Genomic DNA, 19,027 nt, shown 5'->3' on the forward strand with positions numbered 1-19,027 from the left:
GCCATGTCGTGAAGACGCTGTGTGCTTCGGCCCTCCGGACGCTCCTTCGTTGAATCTGCCGGCCGCACCGTTCTCAAGCCCGCCGGCCGCCGCGCACTCTAGCCCGCCGTGTGTGACGCTGTGCGTTTCGTTGTGAAAGCGAAACTACTTTGTTTGGCCTTCCAAAAGAGGACACGACTTGTCGCTCCGGCCGGACAGGGCATCACAGTATGGTAAGGGGTGTAACATTTCCGTCACACGCTTGAGGTATTCGTCCAATCACAACGCACTGGATAGCTGGTCAATCAGAGCACACCTCGCTTTTCAGACCGATTAGTTTTGTAAAAATCGACGCGTTTCAGAAAGGCGGGGCATAGAGGAGAAACAATAATGTACAGTATGTGGAAAATAATGTGTTTTTTGAACCTTAAACCGCATAAACACATTTCATTACACCAAATACACAAAATAATGTTCTTTTTAGCAGCATCATATGACCCCTTTAAGACTAGTCTAAGCAGTTTATGCAACCGGCCCCTGGGTGGATGATGGATTCTTCCCACACAAGCCAATAGAGTCCATCTCAAAGCCCTTCTCATGTGCTGGTCTCCAGATATGGCTCAGGTTCTTCCACCAATGAAAGGCTTTGGGATTTTTCACCCATTTTAGCATCCACCAAAATGACAGTATACCTTTTCTTGAACCACATGCTTTGCAGCATCATTCCATTAGTGGCCACATGTGAGTACACTCTTAAAAATAAAGGTTCCAAAAGGGGGCTTTCACGGCGATTCCATAGAAGAACCATTTTGGGATCCCAAAGAACCTTTCAGTGAGCAGTTCTTAAAAGAACCATATTTAAGTGTGTAGAGCATACCATACAGATGCAGACTGTAAACACACAGACACCGAGCAGAGCAAGAGATGCCCTGAAGCTTAAATGCTGCCTTGTAAAGAAGCAGCATCCCTCACTCTGCAACAAAAGAGTGTGTTTGTCTGTATGTGTGTGTGTATGGATGACCGGCTGCCTCCTGACACCGTGGCCTCGCATGGCAACACCCTCCCAGTAACTGCATTACTAGCCCAGCCAGCTGCTCTGCTTCATTCTGCCCCCCAGCACTCAATTGGATTCAAGAATTCTTCTCTTTTTCTCCTTCTGTTTTCCTTGCTGTCAGCTCTTCACCCCTCCTTTCTCTCGCTACCTCTGAACGTTGCATTTGTAAATTAGAGGAGTTACTTCCTGTCTGCCTGTGGCTGATAAAATAGCCCTTTCACCCCTCCCCTCACACGTGCCGCCCAACAGTCGCCCTCTCTCGCTGCCAGAGCGGGAGCGCTGCAATTACGAGGCCTGATGGCCAAAATGAACTGAGCACAGCTCGCGGCACACACGCTCACTTCCCATGCCGAACGGAGGAAGTGGAGTGTGGCTGAGATGGGCTAATATGAGCTCTGACAGTGAGAGGCTTTAACGTCCGGGAGCCTGATGAATTTTTCTCTCTGCAGGCCTGTGCATGATCGGATTGAGCGCTCAAACTAAGCAGGTTCCTACCGGCTCATTTTGCCAGCGTTAACCTGCTAACGCGTGTCGATCGCCGTCCCGCCGACACGGGCGGAATTCGATAGCAGGGCCCTGCTGGTATCCGGCAGGCCTTTGGCCCTTGTGGTGTGAGTTAATGTGCTGATCGGGGCCCCGGTCACAGCGCGCACAGGAGTCCAGAGAGCGAGAGCTGTTACTAAACCTGCACATGCTCGGCTCCCTCGCTGACGACACGGTCTCACAGCTCTCAGTGGTCTGACAGAGCCGTGCAATCAGGAGCACGGTCCAAAAGTCACGCGTGTCACTCACCTGCTGTCAAATCTGTACGACCAACTGCAGTCATTAAATCACCATTTTAAACCGAATAACAGTGTTTTTAGGGGTAAGCAAACATTTATGTCACAGTATTCTCATAAAATTTTGGTTTTAAGAAAAAAAACAAAAACAACATGTCAGAAACCACACATTTAATTGGCTCTGACTTACTCAAATTAAAGCTCAGTTTTTTTTTTTTGTTCATGCAATGTTGAAATAAAAAGTTTCAATGACAAACACAACATTTTTTAATTTTTTGAATGACTTTTCTTTAAAATTTTAAAAACCTTTTAATACACACGTGTGACAGAGAGACTGTATTTTATCGTGTTCTTACTGTTCATGTGGATTTTCGTTTATAACATATGTGAGGTTCACTGTTCTATTTCCTGTTTTATCCGAGTGGGTGTGGCCTTTAAAGGAAGCGCCAACCTAAAGGGGAATGTTCATTTTTAGCTATTTATGGAAATGTTTTTGCAGATGTATTTGTTGTTTTGTATTTTGTGTTTGGTTTTATCCGTCCTATTCGTTGTATTTATTGATTTAACTCTTGATCTTAATCATTTTATGTATTTAATGATGTAGTGAGACAAAGGTTTATTTTAGCAAAATTGTATGTGCCAATTAGTACGAGTGGGAAAACGTGCATTTAAGATGCCATCACTAGATGTCGTGAGGTTAGTGGATGGATTGTATTATGAACAAAAAGAAACTAGGTTATTGTTAGTGCTGTTTGAGTGCAGTAAAACTCCAGCCTCAACTGTACAGCGGGGAGCTGGTGCTGTTTTTTGTGCCCAGCAGTTCTAGTTTTAGAATGGTTTTATGCAGAAAGCTTCATAGTGATAACAACAGTAACTAAAAGGGTGGGTTTAACATAAGGTCATTTTAAAACTGAAGAGCGTGACCTTTTTTCTTTCTCATTTCCTTTCTGAATGTAAAGTGACTGGAAAGCCTGTACTCCTGACAAAGCAGTGGCATTTTGTTAAACTTCTTTTAAAAATTATGCTCATAAATGCTACTTTTTAAGACAACATTCCACCAGTTTCAATCAGTAAATCACCCATCTAAAACCAGAATGTTTTTTGTAATGTGTATGGTTCTTGTCAAGCAGGAAATGAGGTGCTTGAAACTACCTTTTTTGTGATGGAGTCATCTGAGTCAGAAGGCATGCGAGTCGACACATGGAAGATGGCCTCAACGTTGGAGGTAGCGTAATATGGTGCTGTGCTTCCTGTGCTGCCGTTTCTCTGCAAACCACCCATAAACCCACAGTGAGTGGCCAGATTCACCTGAAAGAGAGAGAGAAACTTCCTGATGCTCTGACATAGTCCCAGGACATGACATCCGCGCACTACAGACTCATTAAGTGGATTTGATGTGTTATTTCACCTCCCATCCCAGCCCAGAGACAAAGTCCTCATACGCCTGACTGCCCTCCGTGTTGGACAGAATGGAGCATTTGTCCTCCTGGCCTTCTCCAATGTAGAACATGGCAATCTTGTGCGTCTCTCGACTGGAAACAAAAACACACAAGATGAACCGACACCATGCAAAACATCACGACATTTGAGGTGTCACCATATTTGATGTGGTCTGTATATGTAATCAAAGTGTAGAAACATCTCAAAGATGCAATGGGATGCATCTGAGCTACATTTCAAACACCATAGCAAAGGGTCTGAATACTGACACAATGTGATAGGTCAGTTTTGTCTTTTTAATAAATTTGGAAATTTTTCACAAATCTGGTTTTGCTTTGTCATTATGGGGTATGGAGTTTAGATCAGTGTTATTTTAGCATCATTGAAATTCTATTAGTATATGTGACCCTGGACCACAAAACCAGTCATAAGTGTTAATTTTTCAAAATTGAGATTTGTACATCATCTGAAAGCTGAATGAATAAGATTTCCATTGATGTATGGTTTGTTAGGATATGACAATATTTGGCCGAGATACAACTATTTGAAAGTCTGGAATCTGAGGGTGCAAAAAAATCTAAATACTGAGAAAATCGTCTTTAAAGTTGTCCAAATGAAGTTCTTAGAGATGCATATTACTAATCAAAAATTAAGTTTTAATATATTTATGGTAGGAAATTTACAAAATATCTTCATGGAACATGATCTTTACTTAATATCCTAATGATTTTGGCATAAAAGAAAAATTTATAATTTTGACCCATACAATGTATTTTTGGTTATTGCTACAAATATACCCCAGCGACTTAAGACTGCTTTTGTGCTCCAGGGTCACATATTATTGAGATACTACATAAGTATATATTTTTATTAATATATTGAATTATTTTTTTTATTTTTGTTTTCTTTTAATTAACATTGTTAGCAATGGTCTTGTGTTTTCATCATTTTTATAAGATTTGTTTTAAAAATACTGATTTTTTTATAGTGTTTTTTTTTAACAAACAGAAAATGTTGCCTTGGCAACTAGCTAAAATAAAAGGAAAAGTTTTTTATTTATATTTTTAGCATAAGGTTGCATATATAAATAAAATATATTTGCTTCATATTTTGAACTCTAAAATGTGTATACAAACTGAGAAATGTAAAAAGGGTCTAAATGATCTTAATTCCTGGGTGTCACATTTTTCTTCCCTTTTTGTTAAAAGACATCATGTGGTACGAGAGTTAAGCACAAAATATGGAACAGATGAAAATATGATGCTTTTGGCAAGTTAATAATTCATAATTCATTTGAACTCATAGCTAATAGTTCTCTCTCTAAAGAACAGTTGTGATTTCCTTAAAACATGTAGGTAAGTAATAGGATGTCCGGTAGCCTATATATGGCACCACCTCTGTTATGCTCATCAAATCATACATTGTTTTTTGACCAAAACACACTTTAATACATTTATTTTTGCAACTATTTCCTATAAATCAAATCCAGGTATGCAGTGTGTATGTGTGAGCCGTGTGTGTCTCTTTGAGCAGTGTTGCTAAGGTAGCGTCATGCCCGTGCAGTCTGATGTTTGGCACGCTCAGTCAGCGGTTGCCATGAGTGGGCCGGCTATGCATGCGGAGGGTAACGGTGGCCCGATCCTGGGGGTATTCTTTAATAAGCCTCTGTAATTAGCCACTCTGAGCGCCTATTGATCGCTGTTGGCTGAAAAGTGTGGAGCTGTGATCAGCCAGACATGGGCAGGATTAGGCCGTGAGGAGCGGAGTATCTGAGAGTGGTCTTAAGACATGTCTCCTTAATAGTGCTTTTAAAGGATTTAGCTACTCTCTGTAGACTGGCATTAGGCTGCATGATTGAGCTCTCCAAATGCATGCTGTTGTTTGCTGCTGATTTTTAGTGTTAAGTGCCGAGGAGTTAGGCAGGAAGTTACGATTATGTTTTCATGTCGCTGATTTACTTGGTATGTGATTATCTGTATGGAACTTTAAGGCACGGACATCAGAAACGAGCAGAAACCCTTACCATTGACTTGAGTCCAAATTCTTCAGCTCTCTCAAGAGCTTGGAGTTCTTCTTTAGAAGATGAAAGCTTTTTCTACGAAGAGAAAAAGAAATGGAACAGTCATAAAAACCAGGAATAACTTTCCAAAAGATAAATGGTGAGACACAGGCGAAATCACTCAATTTGTAATAATTTTTTCAATGTTAAAATATTTTCTTCCATCCTAGTTCAACTAAAGTAAAAAAAGGTCTGCAGGTTTACTCTGAAAACCGTAAACACTGTGACCCCATAGTATCATAACAATGCTTGGGATTAAAAATTACAATTCTAGAAAAATAAATAAATAAACAAACAAATCTAAAATATGTAGAACTCATGCAATTATATTCACACATTTTGTGGCATGCTCATATATTCTGATATGCAAAGAGGCCCTCAAGAAAAAAAAAGATACTCAAACATTTTCACCACTTACTCAAAATCACATAAAAGAGAACATTAGTGGAATGTCTAAGCTGCTCTTTTCCATTCAGAAAGAACAAAAAGGCACCATAAAAGTAGATTTATGGAAAGTATATTATTTAACCATTGTTTGAACTGTCAGAGCTCTTCCTCTCTCAAACATTATCATAGTAATTTAAGTAATCCAAAAATCATAAAAAAACAAAAAAAAAACAATGGCAAAAACAAAAGACATGGGACTTTAGAAAGTGTCCACCTGTCCTGAAGCCTAACTCAATCAAAGTGAAAGAATAAAAACCTATAAATACTTGGAGACTGTTATTCATTATTATTTTCTTATTAATGGAACACAGACATTATTTTTTTGGCTCAGAATTGATCTACAGAAGATGCTTGTAGAAAAACTATGTTTTATAGAGTTTTATTGAGTCTTTGTGATTAACAAAAAAAAAATTATAATAAAAATAAAACCCTTGATCTAGTCAAATTATCAGATGAGACGAGCACAGGTACTATCTATCTATCTATTAGAAGAAATTAATAAGAAGAAATGTTTCTGGAGCAGTGAATCAGCATATTAGAATTATTTCTAATATAGTAAGTAAAGGCTGCTGAAATTTCAGCTTTACCATCACAGGAATAAATTATTCCACGGTTTTCACTATTATTTTAAAAAATATATTCAAATAGAAAACTACAGTGACGCATTGCTGCCACACACATTATCTTTTCCACTCAATTATGTCGTAATAAGGACATGCTATGTCATTAAAACGACAATTATCTTGTGAAAACTACGTTTTCTTCTAATAATGTGATGTTATATCGTTAAATCAACATATCTTCTAATGATAATGGGATATGTCGTTTAAATTACATAATTATCTCATTAAAATGACATTTTCGCATAACGAGATGTCGTTAAAAAGACAATTATCGTGTGAAAAAGTTTTTTTGTAAGAGAAATAAAGAGAAAAGACAAACAGTTTGATTATTATAAATTTTTTTTTTCATAAAAAAAAAAAAAAACTTTAATATTTGTTTAATATTTTTTTCACATACGTGGGCAGCCCTGAAACGCCACTTTTCAACTCAACCTGCCTTTACTCTCTGTCCCTGTATTTGTGTGTATTTCTATTATTCCTCCTGCAGTAACTTCAGCAGCGTGCAGATCTTCATTTATCTCAGGACTGTGGCGACACCAGCAGTGCAGACAATCGCCTCGCTCACATAATGTCACTATAGGCTAATATCTTCTATAACGGGAAAAACATTGTATTTCTGACATAATATGTCATTATTATGAGAAAATTTTTTTATTTTAACATGATAATTACATAATTTAAACAACATAACATCTGGTTATTACAAAAAAATATGCCGTTTTAACGAGAAAAATATGTCGTTTTAACGACATTATTACGAGAAAATATGTTGTTTTAACGAGATAATGAGAAAAATATGTACTTTTGCTGACATATCTCGTTATTACAAGAAAATGTAATTTTAACGACATAACATCTTATTATTACGAGAAAATATGTTATAATATCTCGTTATTATGACATAATTGACAGGAAAAAAATTATATGCGTGTGGCACCAATGCGTCACCATAGAAAACAGTTCTTTGATACTGAAATAATATTTCATAACATTGCCATTTTTACTTTACTGTACTATTTATACTGTACTTTTACTGTTTTGATCAAATAAATGCAGATTTGAAATATGTATATTTGTAGCTATGTGACTGATTGTAAACTTGTTAAAAATAAAATTCTATGAGTTATGTATTTATTTATTGTACCTTTTTTATAAAACACTGGCAGCAAACCAACATTTCAGGTATTCACACAAAGTCGTCTTCTCCACCATAGCTCTCAAATCTTATTCACACACATTCAAATTTTGCATCAAGAATGGTCTCGAGAATCATAAGAACCAATGAGTACTGATGTGGAAAAGAGCAGCTTTGGAAGCGGGTGACTGCATTTTCATTTTGGGATGTGCTATACATTTGGTGTTTTCCAGCAACTCCCATGAAATACTGTACCTGCGATCCCATGAGTTCATGCCGAGGTCATTGAGGAGAAGTCTGCAGAGGAAAAAAGGAGATTTGGGCTCGTGCAGCGTGGGCTCTCTCTGTCTCTCTGCTCTGACGCTGGGGTCTTCAGTCTGTCGTCGGACCAGTTCCTCGTCCTCCTGTTTGGCCTGTCTGTGGATGGCATCCATGATGAGCCCTTCCATCTCAGGGTTCATGCCGATGGGTGGAGAGGGCGGCTGGGTGAGCCTCAGCTGGAGCTGCGGCAGGCACTCGGGGCTGCTGTGGCCAAGGTCTTCCAGTAGCTGGTCCAACACATCCACGCCATCTTCCACTTCCAGCTCAGAGGAGCATTTACTGAAGCGGACAGAGTGAGTGGCGTCGTGTGACAACTGATCTCTGCTGCCACCCAAACTCAAGCCAGTTCCGTCCAAAGTGCGGAACAGAACACCGCCGTCCCACGAGTACTTTCCCGAGATGTCCCTGACGATGACGCGGACCTCAGACGAATGATCCCTCGGGTTGGCACTTACTTGGGCCGTGCTGGAACTGTCAGAGGGGATCTGCAGGTATGAGACTAGTGTGCTGTCATTGAAGACAAAGAGCTGTAGATTGGGGCTTTTGAAGACTTCAGAGGAGAGCTCAGAAGACTCTACGTAGGGGTTGTCGTGGTTCTCGCTGATCAGGCTGTTTAAGAGGGCAGGGCCGCCACTGAGAGGATGGTGGCCCAAATGATTGACCAGGTGTGTCATTAGCATCCGAGCGGTCAGAGGAATCAGCTCCAGGCTTCTCCTTTTCTTTTCTGGGATATGAAACAACACAAGTTTAGTAAATTAGAAAACATCTGTCTTACAGGTATACACAAAGGATTAGTTCATCCAAAAATGAAAATCCTGTCATCAATTTATTTGATCTATTTGTTTATTTAAAAAGGGACAATGCACATTAATAATAAATGTGCATGTGCCCGGGAAAGGTGCCGCAGAAAAGGAAAATGAAAGTGAGAAAGTGAGAATATAACAGTAAAATACAGAAAAGAGCCCATGCAGCTCGAATATGCAAATAAATAGCACATATTACACAGTAAAAGTATAATACTTATATAGTTTTGTTATGCATGTAAAAAGCACCTGACTATCAAGAGCCCAATTCCTTAAATTATATTAAAATGAAAAAATAAGATGTATTTACAGTGTGTTTATGTATAATTACTCTCAAGTCGTTACAAATCAGACTTTGGTTCAACTTCGAAACACAAATGAAGAATTTTTTTATGTGAAGATTGAGATATTTATGGCGTCCCTCCTTTGAGTCCATAAAATTTTGATGGTTCAAAAAGTCATATTTATTCTACTGTAAACAACTGATTTGAATCGAGTGGTTTAATCTAAGCCTTCTGAAAAGACATGACCATTTTATATGAAAAACAGATGTCATTTAGGCTTTTATTCACATATAAACATTGCTCGGTGCATACACATATAGAGCACATGAAATATGGTCATTGGAAGCTCAATCATACTTGCTTGATGAGCAAGAACAAACCTCATTGGTTCTTGTGTGTCAATTAAGCACGTCTAAGCTTCTGTTGATATATGATGTGCTCTATGTATGTGCCTGTTCATCATATAAAGTGATTGTGTCTCTTCAGAATACTTGGACTGCTCAATTAATATGGAATATTTTTACAATCTCTTTATGAACTTTTTGAAGCATCAAAATTTGGAGGGACAGTATATTCATTTGTGTTTCCAAGGTGAACCAAAGTCTTTGGGCATCATGTAAGTGTAAGTGATGAGATAATTTTCATTTTTGGGTGAACTATCCGTTTAAATGTAAAATAATGAAGTTTGTACTGCCTCAACACTGTTATGTAGAAATCTGCCCATCACCCTGTTATATTATATGACTCTGTGGGATATGTGATTCTGATATGTCAGTTGTGTTATTCTGCAGGTCAGCTGACAGTTTTCACTAGTGACAGACCGATATGTCATCCAGACCAATTAGGTGGCCATTATTTGCAGGTTTGTTATAATCTGGCTGTTTTAATGTCATGTCCAATTGCTCAATTAACAGAAGCGTTACGCATTACCTGTATCAGTTTTAAAATGTATTGCAATCTCTATTTCATTTTTTAGTAAATATTAGGGCTGTGCGATTAATCGAAATCGAATCGAAATCGCGATTTGAGACGTTGCGATTTCCTAATCGCAAAGCCTGCGATGTGGACGCGATATTACTCTGTTCCAGAGCATATGCATGACTGCCAGCCTTGAGCTGCAATCTTGCCCTGGGCAAGAGTGAGCGCACCTCCGTTCTCCCCAATCAGCACTGCTCTAGCCAACTGCGTAAACACCCACCCTAAAAATTTCTAAAAAAAAAAACGGGATTGGAGAGAGACAGAGTGGGATTATGGCGTCTACTGGGTCAGATCGATAGTTAATATGTATAAAAATGTTTTCAGTTGAACTTTTTGTGTATCAAGTCTTATATTGGGCACTCTGATATGTGCATATTAGTATAGGCAACAGACACTGAAACATTCATATTGGTCAACCACTAGTTGTCAGTGGCAATCCATTCCCTACATAGTTGTGCTAGTTTTTATTTTTCTCAGATCACTCTGAACTCTCTTCTCACATAATCAAGCTATTTCAACTGAAATTAATATTCCATGCCCATTCATTTAATTCATTTCTTGGTACGTCGCCATGTACATGGGGTAATTTACAGTCAGCTGGCCATTATCACAAATGATTACACATCTCTCTGGAATACTTGATTCTGATTGGAAAACACAATCAGGTAAACATTTTTTGTATAATGACTGCTGGATGACTCACTTTTTGAGGGTAATACAAGTCCTGACCGGCTGAGTATGTTTTTCCCGTACTTATTCTCAAAAGCTGGTCGGTATACTGTCTTTTAGCTATCATGACCAATGGAGGCCATTTTTCCACATCTGCACCATGTACACAGGTGTCCACCCAGACACCTTTAAAATATCTATTCATTCTCCTAAAACAGACTCAAAGGGCTGCACTAATGAGCATCACACCTTTCGTGATGAGTAAATAGGGCTCTGCAAGCACTATGAATTAAAGTCCTCTGAATGCTGAACACCTCTCAAAAAGTGAGAAATCTAACGTTGTCATTAGTGGATATTAAGATTAAGATGAGAGAGAGAGAAGGGGGGAAAAAAACCCGAAGTGCTCACATTGTGACAGTGCTATCAATACCATCATCTCCATCAAAGTGGAAAAAGCTCTTTGCAAAGACGAGCAAGTTGCATTAGGGATGCACAGAGCTTTGAAGTGAACTAATCAATATGAGCTAGGTACTGGAATATTGCTTATGAGTTGCTCTTTGGCTGAGGTTGTTTTTTTTTTTTTTCGTTCGCAGAGATATAAAAGGCATGTCAATGGATGGAGATGTTTGCGCTGCAAAAGCCAGCATTCTTTTTCTTCCTCTACTCAACAGATATAAATGTACTGTCATAAAAAGCATCCCTGTTGAAATAGGAAAGAACAACCCACCCCAACCAAAAACAGATGACATTTGATGACATGCCAAGGTAGAAAACACACAAGAAATATTGCCTAATGGATGAAGCAAGGTCGGAGGAGGAAAAAATGATTTCTTTAATAATTGGCATAAATGGGCTTGCTTTGAGTGGATGAGGGAACTAATGCGCACCTCTTTAAAATTCTATTTCATTCCACATTGTGCTACATTTGCTCTAATATGATTCACAAGAGCTCAGGATAAGAACTCAAAGGACACATTAAAAATGTTTTGTACTTTCTTTGCTTTTCAAGGGAGATGCAGAGGTTTCACAATTAATGCTGAAAAAGTTGACAAAGTAAATTTAGTCAAAATTGCCTTTACATTAAAGACATTAAAGAGTGATTTGTGTTGATGTGAAGCAAAAATTCTTACATTTAATAAGGTTTCATGACAAAACTAAACAAAAATGAATATTTAAGGTGATGAAATATGGTTAATCTCACTATATATAAATATATATTTGGAACCATTAGTAAATTTAAAATAACGAATACTACCATGATGTAAACAAAAACTGTATTTTACAAATCGACTTAAAAAAAGGCTAAATAAATAAATAAATTAAAACATAATATTAATAATAAAAATAATATAATTTAAACTTTTTTTTTCTTTCCCAAAATTGACGCGAGGTGGTTTAAAAGTGCAAAATGATGCAAACATTGTTAATGGTCTTAAAAACAGGCCCTTTCCACTTTCTTTTGATTTTGGGGTGAAATATGACTCGGGACAGTTCATGACAGATTAGTCATGACATTTCCCTAGGCACGCTGTAGATAACGTGCTGTAAACAAACAACATAACACAACTGCAATAAGATTAACTGCACTCAATATGTTCCTCCTGAAAGCACAACAGAAAGTGGAGTAATGAACAGAAAGTTACCTTCAGCCACAGTGAGGAGATTTCCGAAGTCTCCCATGACATTGTGTATGGGCGATGGTTCAAAGCTCTTGACATTGCCTAAAGTAAGGAAGGGTTCATAGTCTGTTGACAGATCAGCAAGGCTGAGGAGGTAGTGACTCTGTTGAGTGTGCAGATTAGACCCTGATACACAAGTGTGCAGCACCTAAGACAGCAGAACAGTGAATTAAGTACACCGGTGATACACTACAAAAAGAATGGCTAAAGAAAAATAAATAAAATGAAATAAAAAGAAAATATTTGTGGGCCTAATACAGAACCCTGGGGAACACCTTCAGAAAAAGTGAGATTATTTATTGCTGCATTATTTGTTGTTCTAGACTGAATTACAAATACAAAATGTAATGCATACGATACTAATGGCATTGTTTAGATGTTAACGCATTTTGAAAGCCTAATGAGAATGCGTCAAATAGCGAGCTCTGTTAGGATCAACAACTCAGAGATTACTTCAGCCATGAAGATGCTCTTCTAGGCACTCCACTGAGATGCATTAAAAAGGAATCTGTAATAGATTGAAACATTGTTGTTACACCCAGACGGTGTGGTTGAGCGCTACAGGGCCGCCATATGGAGATGGGACGATATTTACAATGCTAAGCCAGGAAACCCAGCGAGAGGGGCTTTATGGGCTAATAATCTATTTCTCCAGTGATATGTGAGTGTATCGATGTGCAAAAACAGATGGCCATGGCTCTGTTGGCTGGAGAAGATAAGACACAGTCCAGCACAGTTTATCACAGTGCCTGAACAGGTTTGCTCTGTTTGATTTAATTAAGGCTTTATCCCTTGGCTCATTCTCAAACACCACACACTCACGCAGCAAACAACCACCCTGTATGCTACATAAACACGATCAGATATAAATTAATGTTGTCAAAATACCTAAAACCACAGAACTTTAATTTTGCCACATAATCAACACCATAGAGCCACTAGTGTCATCTGGCTCAAACGGAAACTGCTGATAAATCAGAGGTACGGGTCATTCAAAGGTGTGATGGATCATCTCTAAATGTAAATCAGTAACAGACCATCTTACAATGGACTTCAGTCAGGCCATATTTACTTGTAAAGGCAGAAATTTCTTAAGCCATAAACTGACTGCTTTTCCTGTAAGGAAACAAACTGGCACAGTATAAAACAGTCATATAGTGACAAGATGAGAGAAAAACAAAACAAATTCTGGAAAGTTCATTACTCTAATTGTTAAACTGGATTTGTCGGTTCTAAAGTTTCAGAGTGATTTTCATTAGTCTATAAATGTAGTAAGTGGCACTTCTCAAACTGTGCTGCATAAATGAACCAAGACTCCATAACATTAAAGAACAGTAATTACCAATTATTATTGGAGTAGTACTATAGGCTTGAGATGCTAATCATTATTTCTTGCACTTAACTGAGACACGACACTCGAACGCACGAGTACTGGTTTGCTGTCCTAGTGAGGGTTATGTACATGTGCTCGTGCTTGACGCTATTCAGCTCTGACAAATGGGAGATTAAAGTAATCCCACTGAGCATATAATAACTAGCAGAAAATGATTAACAGTCAAACGAGTGCAGAAGAAAACAAATGACATTTATTCTTTCCTCTTCCCCTTTGCAGCAGGTGCATTTTCTCTCATATGATGATGAACTGAATTCTTAAGTTCAGCATTCATTGGTGAGCTTATCAATCCAACAATGGGACATTTAAATAATTTGGCCATTTTTTTCTGGGAGCATGACATCTGCACAAAGGTCCGTGTCTGTCTGCATCTGCACAACAGGCCGGGACTAATATCTCATTTATTCTGTGCCCCTCAATGCCCTCTCATTAGTGTCTGATGACTAAATATGAGCTCTGGGGGGACGAGTGCATTTATATTAGAACGCACACACATGCACTGGCATATTTCTGCGTTAATTTCAAGTAACTAACTGCCTGTACCCACCCTGTAAATGTAGTCGAGTAGAGGGGCTTTCTGCGAGGCGGGGTCGTCCAGCACAGGCATAGTGATGGGCTCCAGCAGGATGGAGAGAGGTACGGCCATGCACCAGTCCAGCAGGCACAGCAGTAGAGACACCATTAACTAGAGCGCACGGAGAAAGCATTCATTCAGCACACTCTTGACATGACTACAAAACAATCAATAAACCTACCGTAGACAAGCTGTTAGGAAGGATGGAACAACGAGTAGAGAGACTGGATGAAGTGCCGTGTGCTACTCATTCTGAATTCCCATGTCCAGCACTGCTTACACAAACAGAGATGTTTTGCTTGCTTACCTTTTTATCTGCCTCAACTGTTGAGTGTTCAGCACTGGGCAGAAGAAATGCTATGGTTGCTACAAAAATCTACAACAGACGAAAAGTGGAGATTAAGCAGGCGTCCCTTACACAATACTGCAACAGATGCATCATGCTGATGGAGATTGGTCGTACCTCTATAATTCTTTTGGGAAGGGACGGATCCAGTCTCTGTAAGTGCTGCCAGTGAGAAATCAGCAGCTGAAAGATGTCACAGGCCACATTGGCCACCACCTTATTTCCAAACTGAAAAAGACACAATTACATTCACTCTCATGTTACAGTCCAGACTAAATGAAAAAGATGAACAAAAAAAGGCAAGTTTTCATTACTTCTTTCACTAAATGAACATGATCAGGAAGAAAGACATTTAATTTGTCTTATTTATATGAAGAATTTGACATAATGCTAAGCAGATATGGTTATACCTCTTGTGCTTTTTAAAATATACACTATCGTTCAAAAGTTTTTTTTAATACCTTTATTTGAACAAAAATGTCAGTAAAGACAATTATAATGTAACAAAAGATTTCTATTTCAAATAAATGCTGTTCTTTTGAACTTTCTATTAATCAAAGAATCCAAAACTATTAAGCAACACATCTGTTTTCAACATGGATAATATTAAGAAATGTTTCTTGAGCAGCAAATCAGCATATTAGAATGATTTCTGAAGGATCATGTGACACTGAAGACTGGAGTAATGATGCTGAAAATTCAGCTTTACATCACAGGAATAAATTACAGTTTAAAATATATTACAACAGAAAATAGTTACTGTAAATTACAATAATATTCCACAATTATACTGTATTTTTGATCAAATAAGCACAGCCTTGTTGATCATTCCACTTTGAAAACGATCAGAGAAAACAATTGGAATGTTCTTAACTCAAATGTACCATTTAATTTGATTATATTTGAATTATAGTTATAGATATAGATTTATTATTTGAATTATAGTTATAGTTCATAGTTTATATATATATATATATATATATATATATGAAAAGTCATTTTAATAATAAACATCTTTTATAAGGTTTTACAGTTGTCCCCAATTTTTGTCAATATCCTTTGGTATTATCGATGATAGTATTAGTGATAAAACATGGTATGTTTGACATGATGTTGTAAAAATGACACTGAAAAATAATATATGCACATCATTAATTAAAACACACATGATTATTTGTGTCATTTCTATTTATATGTTTGTTATTTCTATTTATCACCAACTTATTTTAGAGAAACACATTGCTGGGTAGATCCCAGGTTAATGGATTGTGTCTACTGCTCTACCCACAATTCTCTCTTGCTCTGGGCTCATGTGGAATCTGAGGTGAGAGAGTGAGTGTTTTCTCAGAGTAATAGAAGAGAGGCAGCCACACATAAACCCCCAACAGTTCAGCACATGCTTTTAGAGATGGAAACCCTGTTCCTCTGCCGAAGCTTTATTTTGGCCTGAGCTGCTTTGAGTCAATATGAACAGGATGTGATCACCACTGCATAAGGAAGGGAACGAGGACACTCAAGATGGAAGTTATCATTTGAAAATGAGTGGTTCAACCACATTTCAGACAATCTTTCCAACTATACTGCAATTTAACAATAATACAGTATGTGCTAACCATTTGGAATTTTTATATAATCAATAGATTTGTGGTAACTTTACATCTTATGTTATACTGAAGTACCATGCGTGACCATTATATTTATCGCACACATATAAAAATAATTGATCAGGAAAAATACAAGCCTATTTGACCTGGTGAAACAAAAGGTTTTCCTTTGAAGACTGAATGTAACAAACGTTTGCAATCATATATAATCTTTTTTGTGGTTGTCTTCAGAGATGTGAGATACAGTTCAAAACGGGTAAATTATTAACTCAAATCAATACAACTAATACAGACTAGTAGAAGAGACTAATACCACTTCAGAGTGAAGAACAGATCAAATATAATCACCTTCAACGTGACGCCCAGGACGTTAATGGCATCTTTGACCTGATGGTGAGTTTCTGTCTGTCTCAGCTCCTCACACACCCACAGCCCCAGACTGCAGATCGCTACACACCTAAAACAAGGTGAAAACACAGGCTGATCGTTAGCAGCCATTCATATCATTCACAATGTAAAATGTATCAGTGTGGTTGTAATCATGCATGACATTTGAATAGGAACAAAATAAAATATCGAAATGAATGCAAGATGACTACACATAAGGCTCAGTGGCCTGGATCTGTGTCAGTCGGGAGAGCGGTGGGTAAGGAATGATCTGGCTGTACAGTACCTGGCTCCTTCACATGTCTCATTGCGTGCCGTCTTCAAAAGGATGTTCACAAGGTAGTCCTACAGATAGAAAGCATGACAAAGATAGTTAATACTAATACATCTGGCAACATATTAAGGCTAATAAACTAGGGATGCACGATATTATCGGACCAATATCGGAATCGGCCGATAATGGCTTTAAAGGTACAATATGTACGTTTTCGCCACTAGAGGTCGCATTTTCAAAACAATAACAAAGGCGAAGTTTGATGACGCTATGAAGGAGGATGTTCACGGATGAGGTAATGAATAAATTTTTTTATAACCTGTACCTTCCATAGTTATTCAAACAGTGAATAAATTATACAGAGAATGCAAGCAAAGAACATTTACACTGTCAAAGAACATTATGACTGACTTAAGTCTAGCGCGAGTTTAAGCACTCTCAAAAAACTCCCGTTATAATCAGTAAAGCAGTCTATACAAGGTTTTATGAATGAATCTCTTACATCATGCGTACATCTGGACTTTGTTGTTTATGATGAGAGAATTTGCATGAGAGCTGAATTCAGTCACTGAACAAAAACTCATCTGAACGCCTTTGATTGGCCATTGCATTCATAAGCTCAACAGACTCGTGTGTGATCAACACTCTGCGGTCAACACTTTTCATTTCATTTGCATTTTATTCGCGACAGCCGTAATGGATTTAGTTTAACTGTACAGCAGCATTTGTGTCTGTGTGTTGCCATAGTTTCTACAAGCGGAAACGGAGGATATGCGGATATTAGGCCTTTAACACTATCATCCCAAACCTCCTCCTGCCCAAACTAACTCAGCTCTCTGTGCCCACCTCCGTCTGTCAGTGGATCAACAGCTTCCTGACAGACAGGCAGCAGCTAGTGAGGCTGGGAAAATACACATCCAGCACCCGTATAATCAGCACTGACAGTTTCTTCCCTCAGGCCATCCATCTCATGATCACTTAACAATAACTGTGGAACACACACTATTTATTCACTCATACACTTATTTATCTAACACACATACTCAGTCTACACCTCAAATTTGCACATAATATACAGTACCTGTACATACAAAACTGTCTATTGTAATATACCTGCACATACAACTGTCAATTTATATATTTTTATTCCTTATTTACTTGTTCTATTTTTTTATTTTTTATTATCTGTGTTTTTTGTTCTGTCACTGTCATTCTGTTACACTGTGGAAGCTTCTGTCACGAAAACAAATTCCTCGTATGTGTAAACATACCTGGCAATAAAGCTCATTCTGATTCTGATTCTGATTCTGATTACATCATTGATCGGCGACAATGACCAGGGACGAGTCATTATTTAAAATTCGAATTTCTCTGGATTTACAAATCCTTGGGAACTTTTGGAATAACATAAAAACAGAACTGCATAAAATATATAACACTGTGCAAGTAGTTTTTGGATATTTTATTACAAAAATCTTACATATTGTACCTTTGAATGTAAATATCGGCATCAGTCCGATATTAAAAAAATTATGCCGATATGTCTTGCCGATAAGAGGAATACAAACTCACATGTGCTCAGGGTGTGCTAGCGATTAGATCACATCAACAGTGCGATTAGATCACATCAGCATTGTGGCTCATTCTTAAAGCAAAGTTTTGCCTGAATAGTGATTGGATTCACTGTTTTGGATCGCTGCATTTAAACTGAGAATACACGTATGATTTTGGTGTATGATAGAGTAAACAGTAATAGCACGTGCAGTGGCAGCAGAAGCAGCGACAGCTCTAAAAGATTTTCAGAATTTTTACAACTCTTTTGCTTTAGACCATTTACAAATGCTAAATCATAAAATAAAATGTTAAGGTTACCACTGCATCTTTCTGAAAAAAAAATGTAGTGATTAATATATAGTTTGAACCAAAATTAAAAAGAATTATATATCCGCATCGGCTTTCGGCCAAAATGAGTTGAAAATTATCGGCATATCGGATATCGGCAAAAATCCAATATCGTGCATTTCTATAATAAACGGTTCAAGGTTCAGTCTTGTGGTCACGTGAGCATGGTTTACATATCTTTACACCACATATTTTAAACAATAGTTCACCTAAAAACAAATCTTGTCATTTTACACCTTCAAAAAACGTGAATGACCTAATTCTTATGTGGAACAAAACATTTTTCAGGAATATCCG

The 19,027-nt window shown here is 37.8% G+C and overlaps 1 protein-coding gene across 1 annotated transcript in view; it reads right to left on the minus strand.

The window, feature by feature from the left end:
• LOC107756195 (ral GTPase-activating protein subunit alpha-2-like) overlaps window positions 1-19,027 on the minus strand; it is a 43,004-nt gene that overhangs the window by 4,809 nt on the left and 19,168 nt on the right. The window contains exons 11-20 of the mRNA XM_016573225.1: window positions 16,841-16,899; window positions 16,516-16,624; window positions 14,681-14,791; window positions 14,525-14,593; window positions 14,191-14,328; window positions 12,215-12,398; window positions 7,772-8,561; window positions 5,276-5,347; window positions 3,221-3,344; window positions 2,965-3,120 (exon numbers count right to left, since the gene is read on the minus strand). Coding sequence (XP_016428711.1) covers window positions 2,965-3,120; window positions 3,221-3,344; window positions 5,276-5,347; window positions 7,772-8,561; window positions 12,215-12,398; window positions 14,191-14,328; window positions 14,525-14,593; window positions 14,681-14,791; window positions 16,516-16,624; window positions 16,841-16,899 — 1,812 coding nt within the window. The remainder of the gene's footprint in view (window positions 1-2,964; window positions 3,121-3,220; window positions 3,345-5,275; window positions 5,348-7,771; window positions 8,562-12,214; window positions 12,399-14,190; window positions 14,329-14,524; window positions 14,594-14,680; window positions 14,792-16,515; window positions 16,625-16,840; window positions 16,900-19,027) is intronic.

Source organism: Sinocyclocheilus rhinocerous, unplaced genomic scaffold (assembly GCF_001515625.1).
Source record: "Sinocyclocheilus rhinocerous isolate Xijiao unplaced genomic scaffold, SAMN03320098_v1.1 scaffold3946, whole genome shotgun sequence".
Classification (NCBI taxonomy): domain Eukaryota; kingdom Metazoa; phylum Chordata; class Actinopteri; order Cypriniformes; family Cyprinidae; genus Sinocyclocheilus; species Sinocyclocheilus rhinocerous.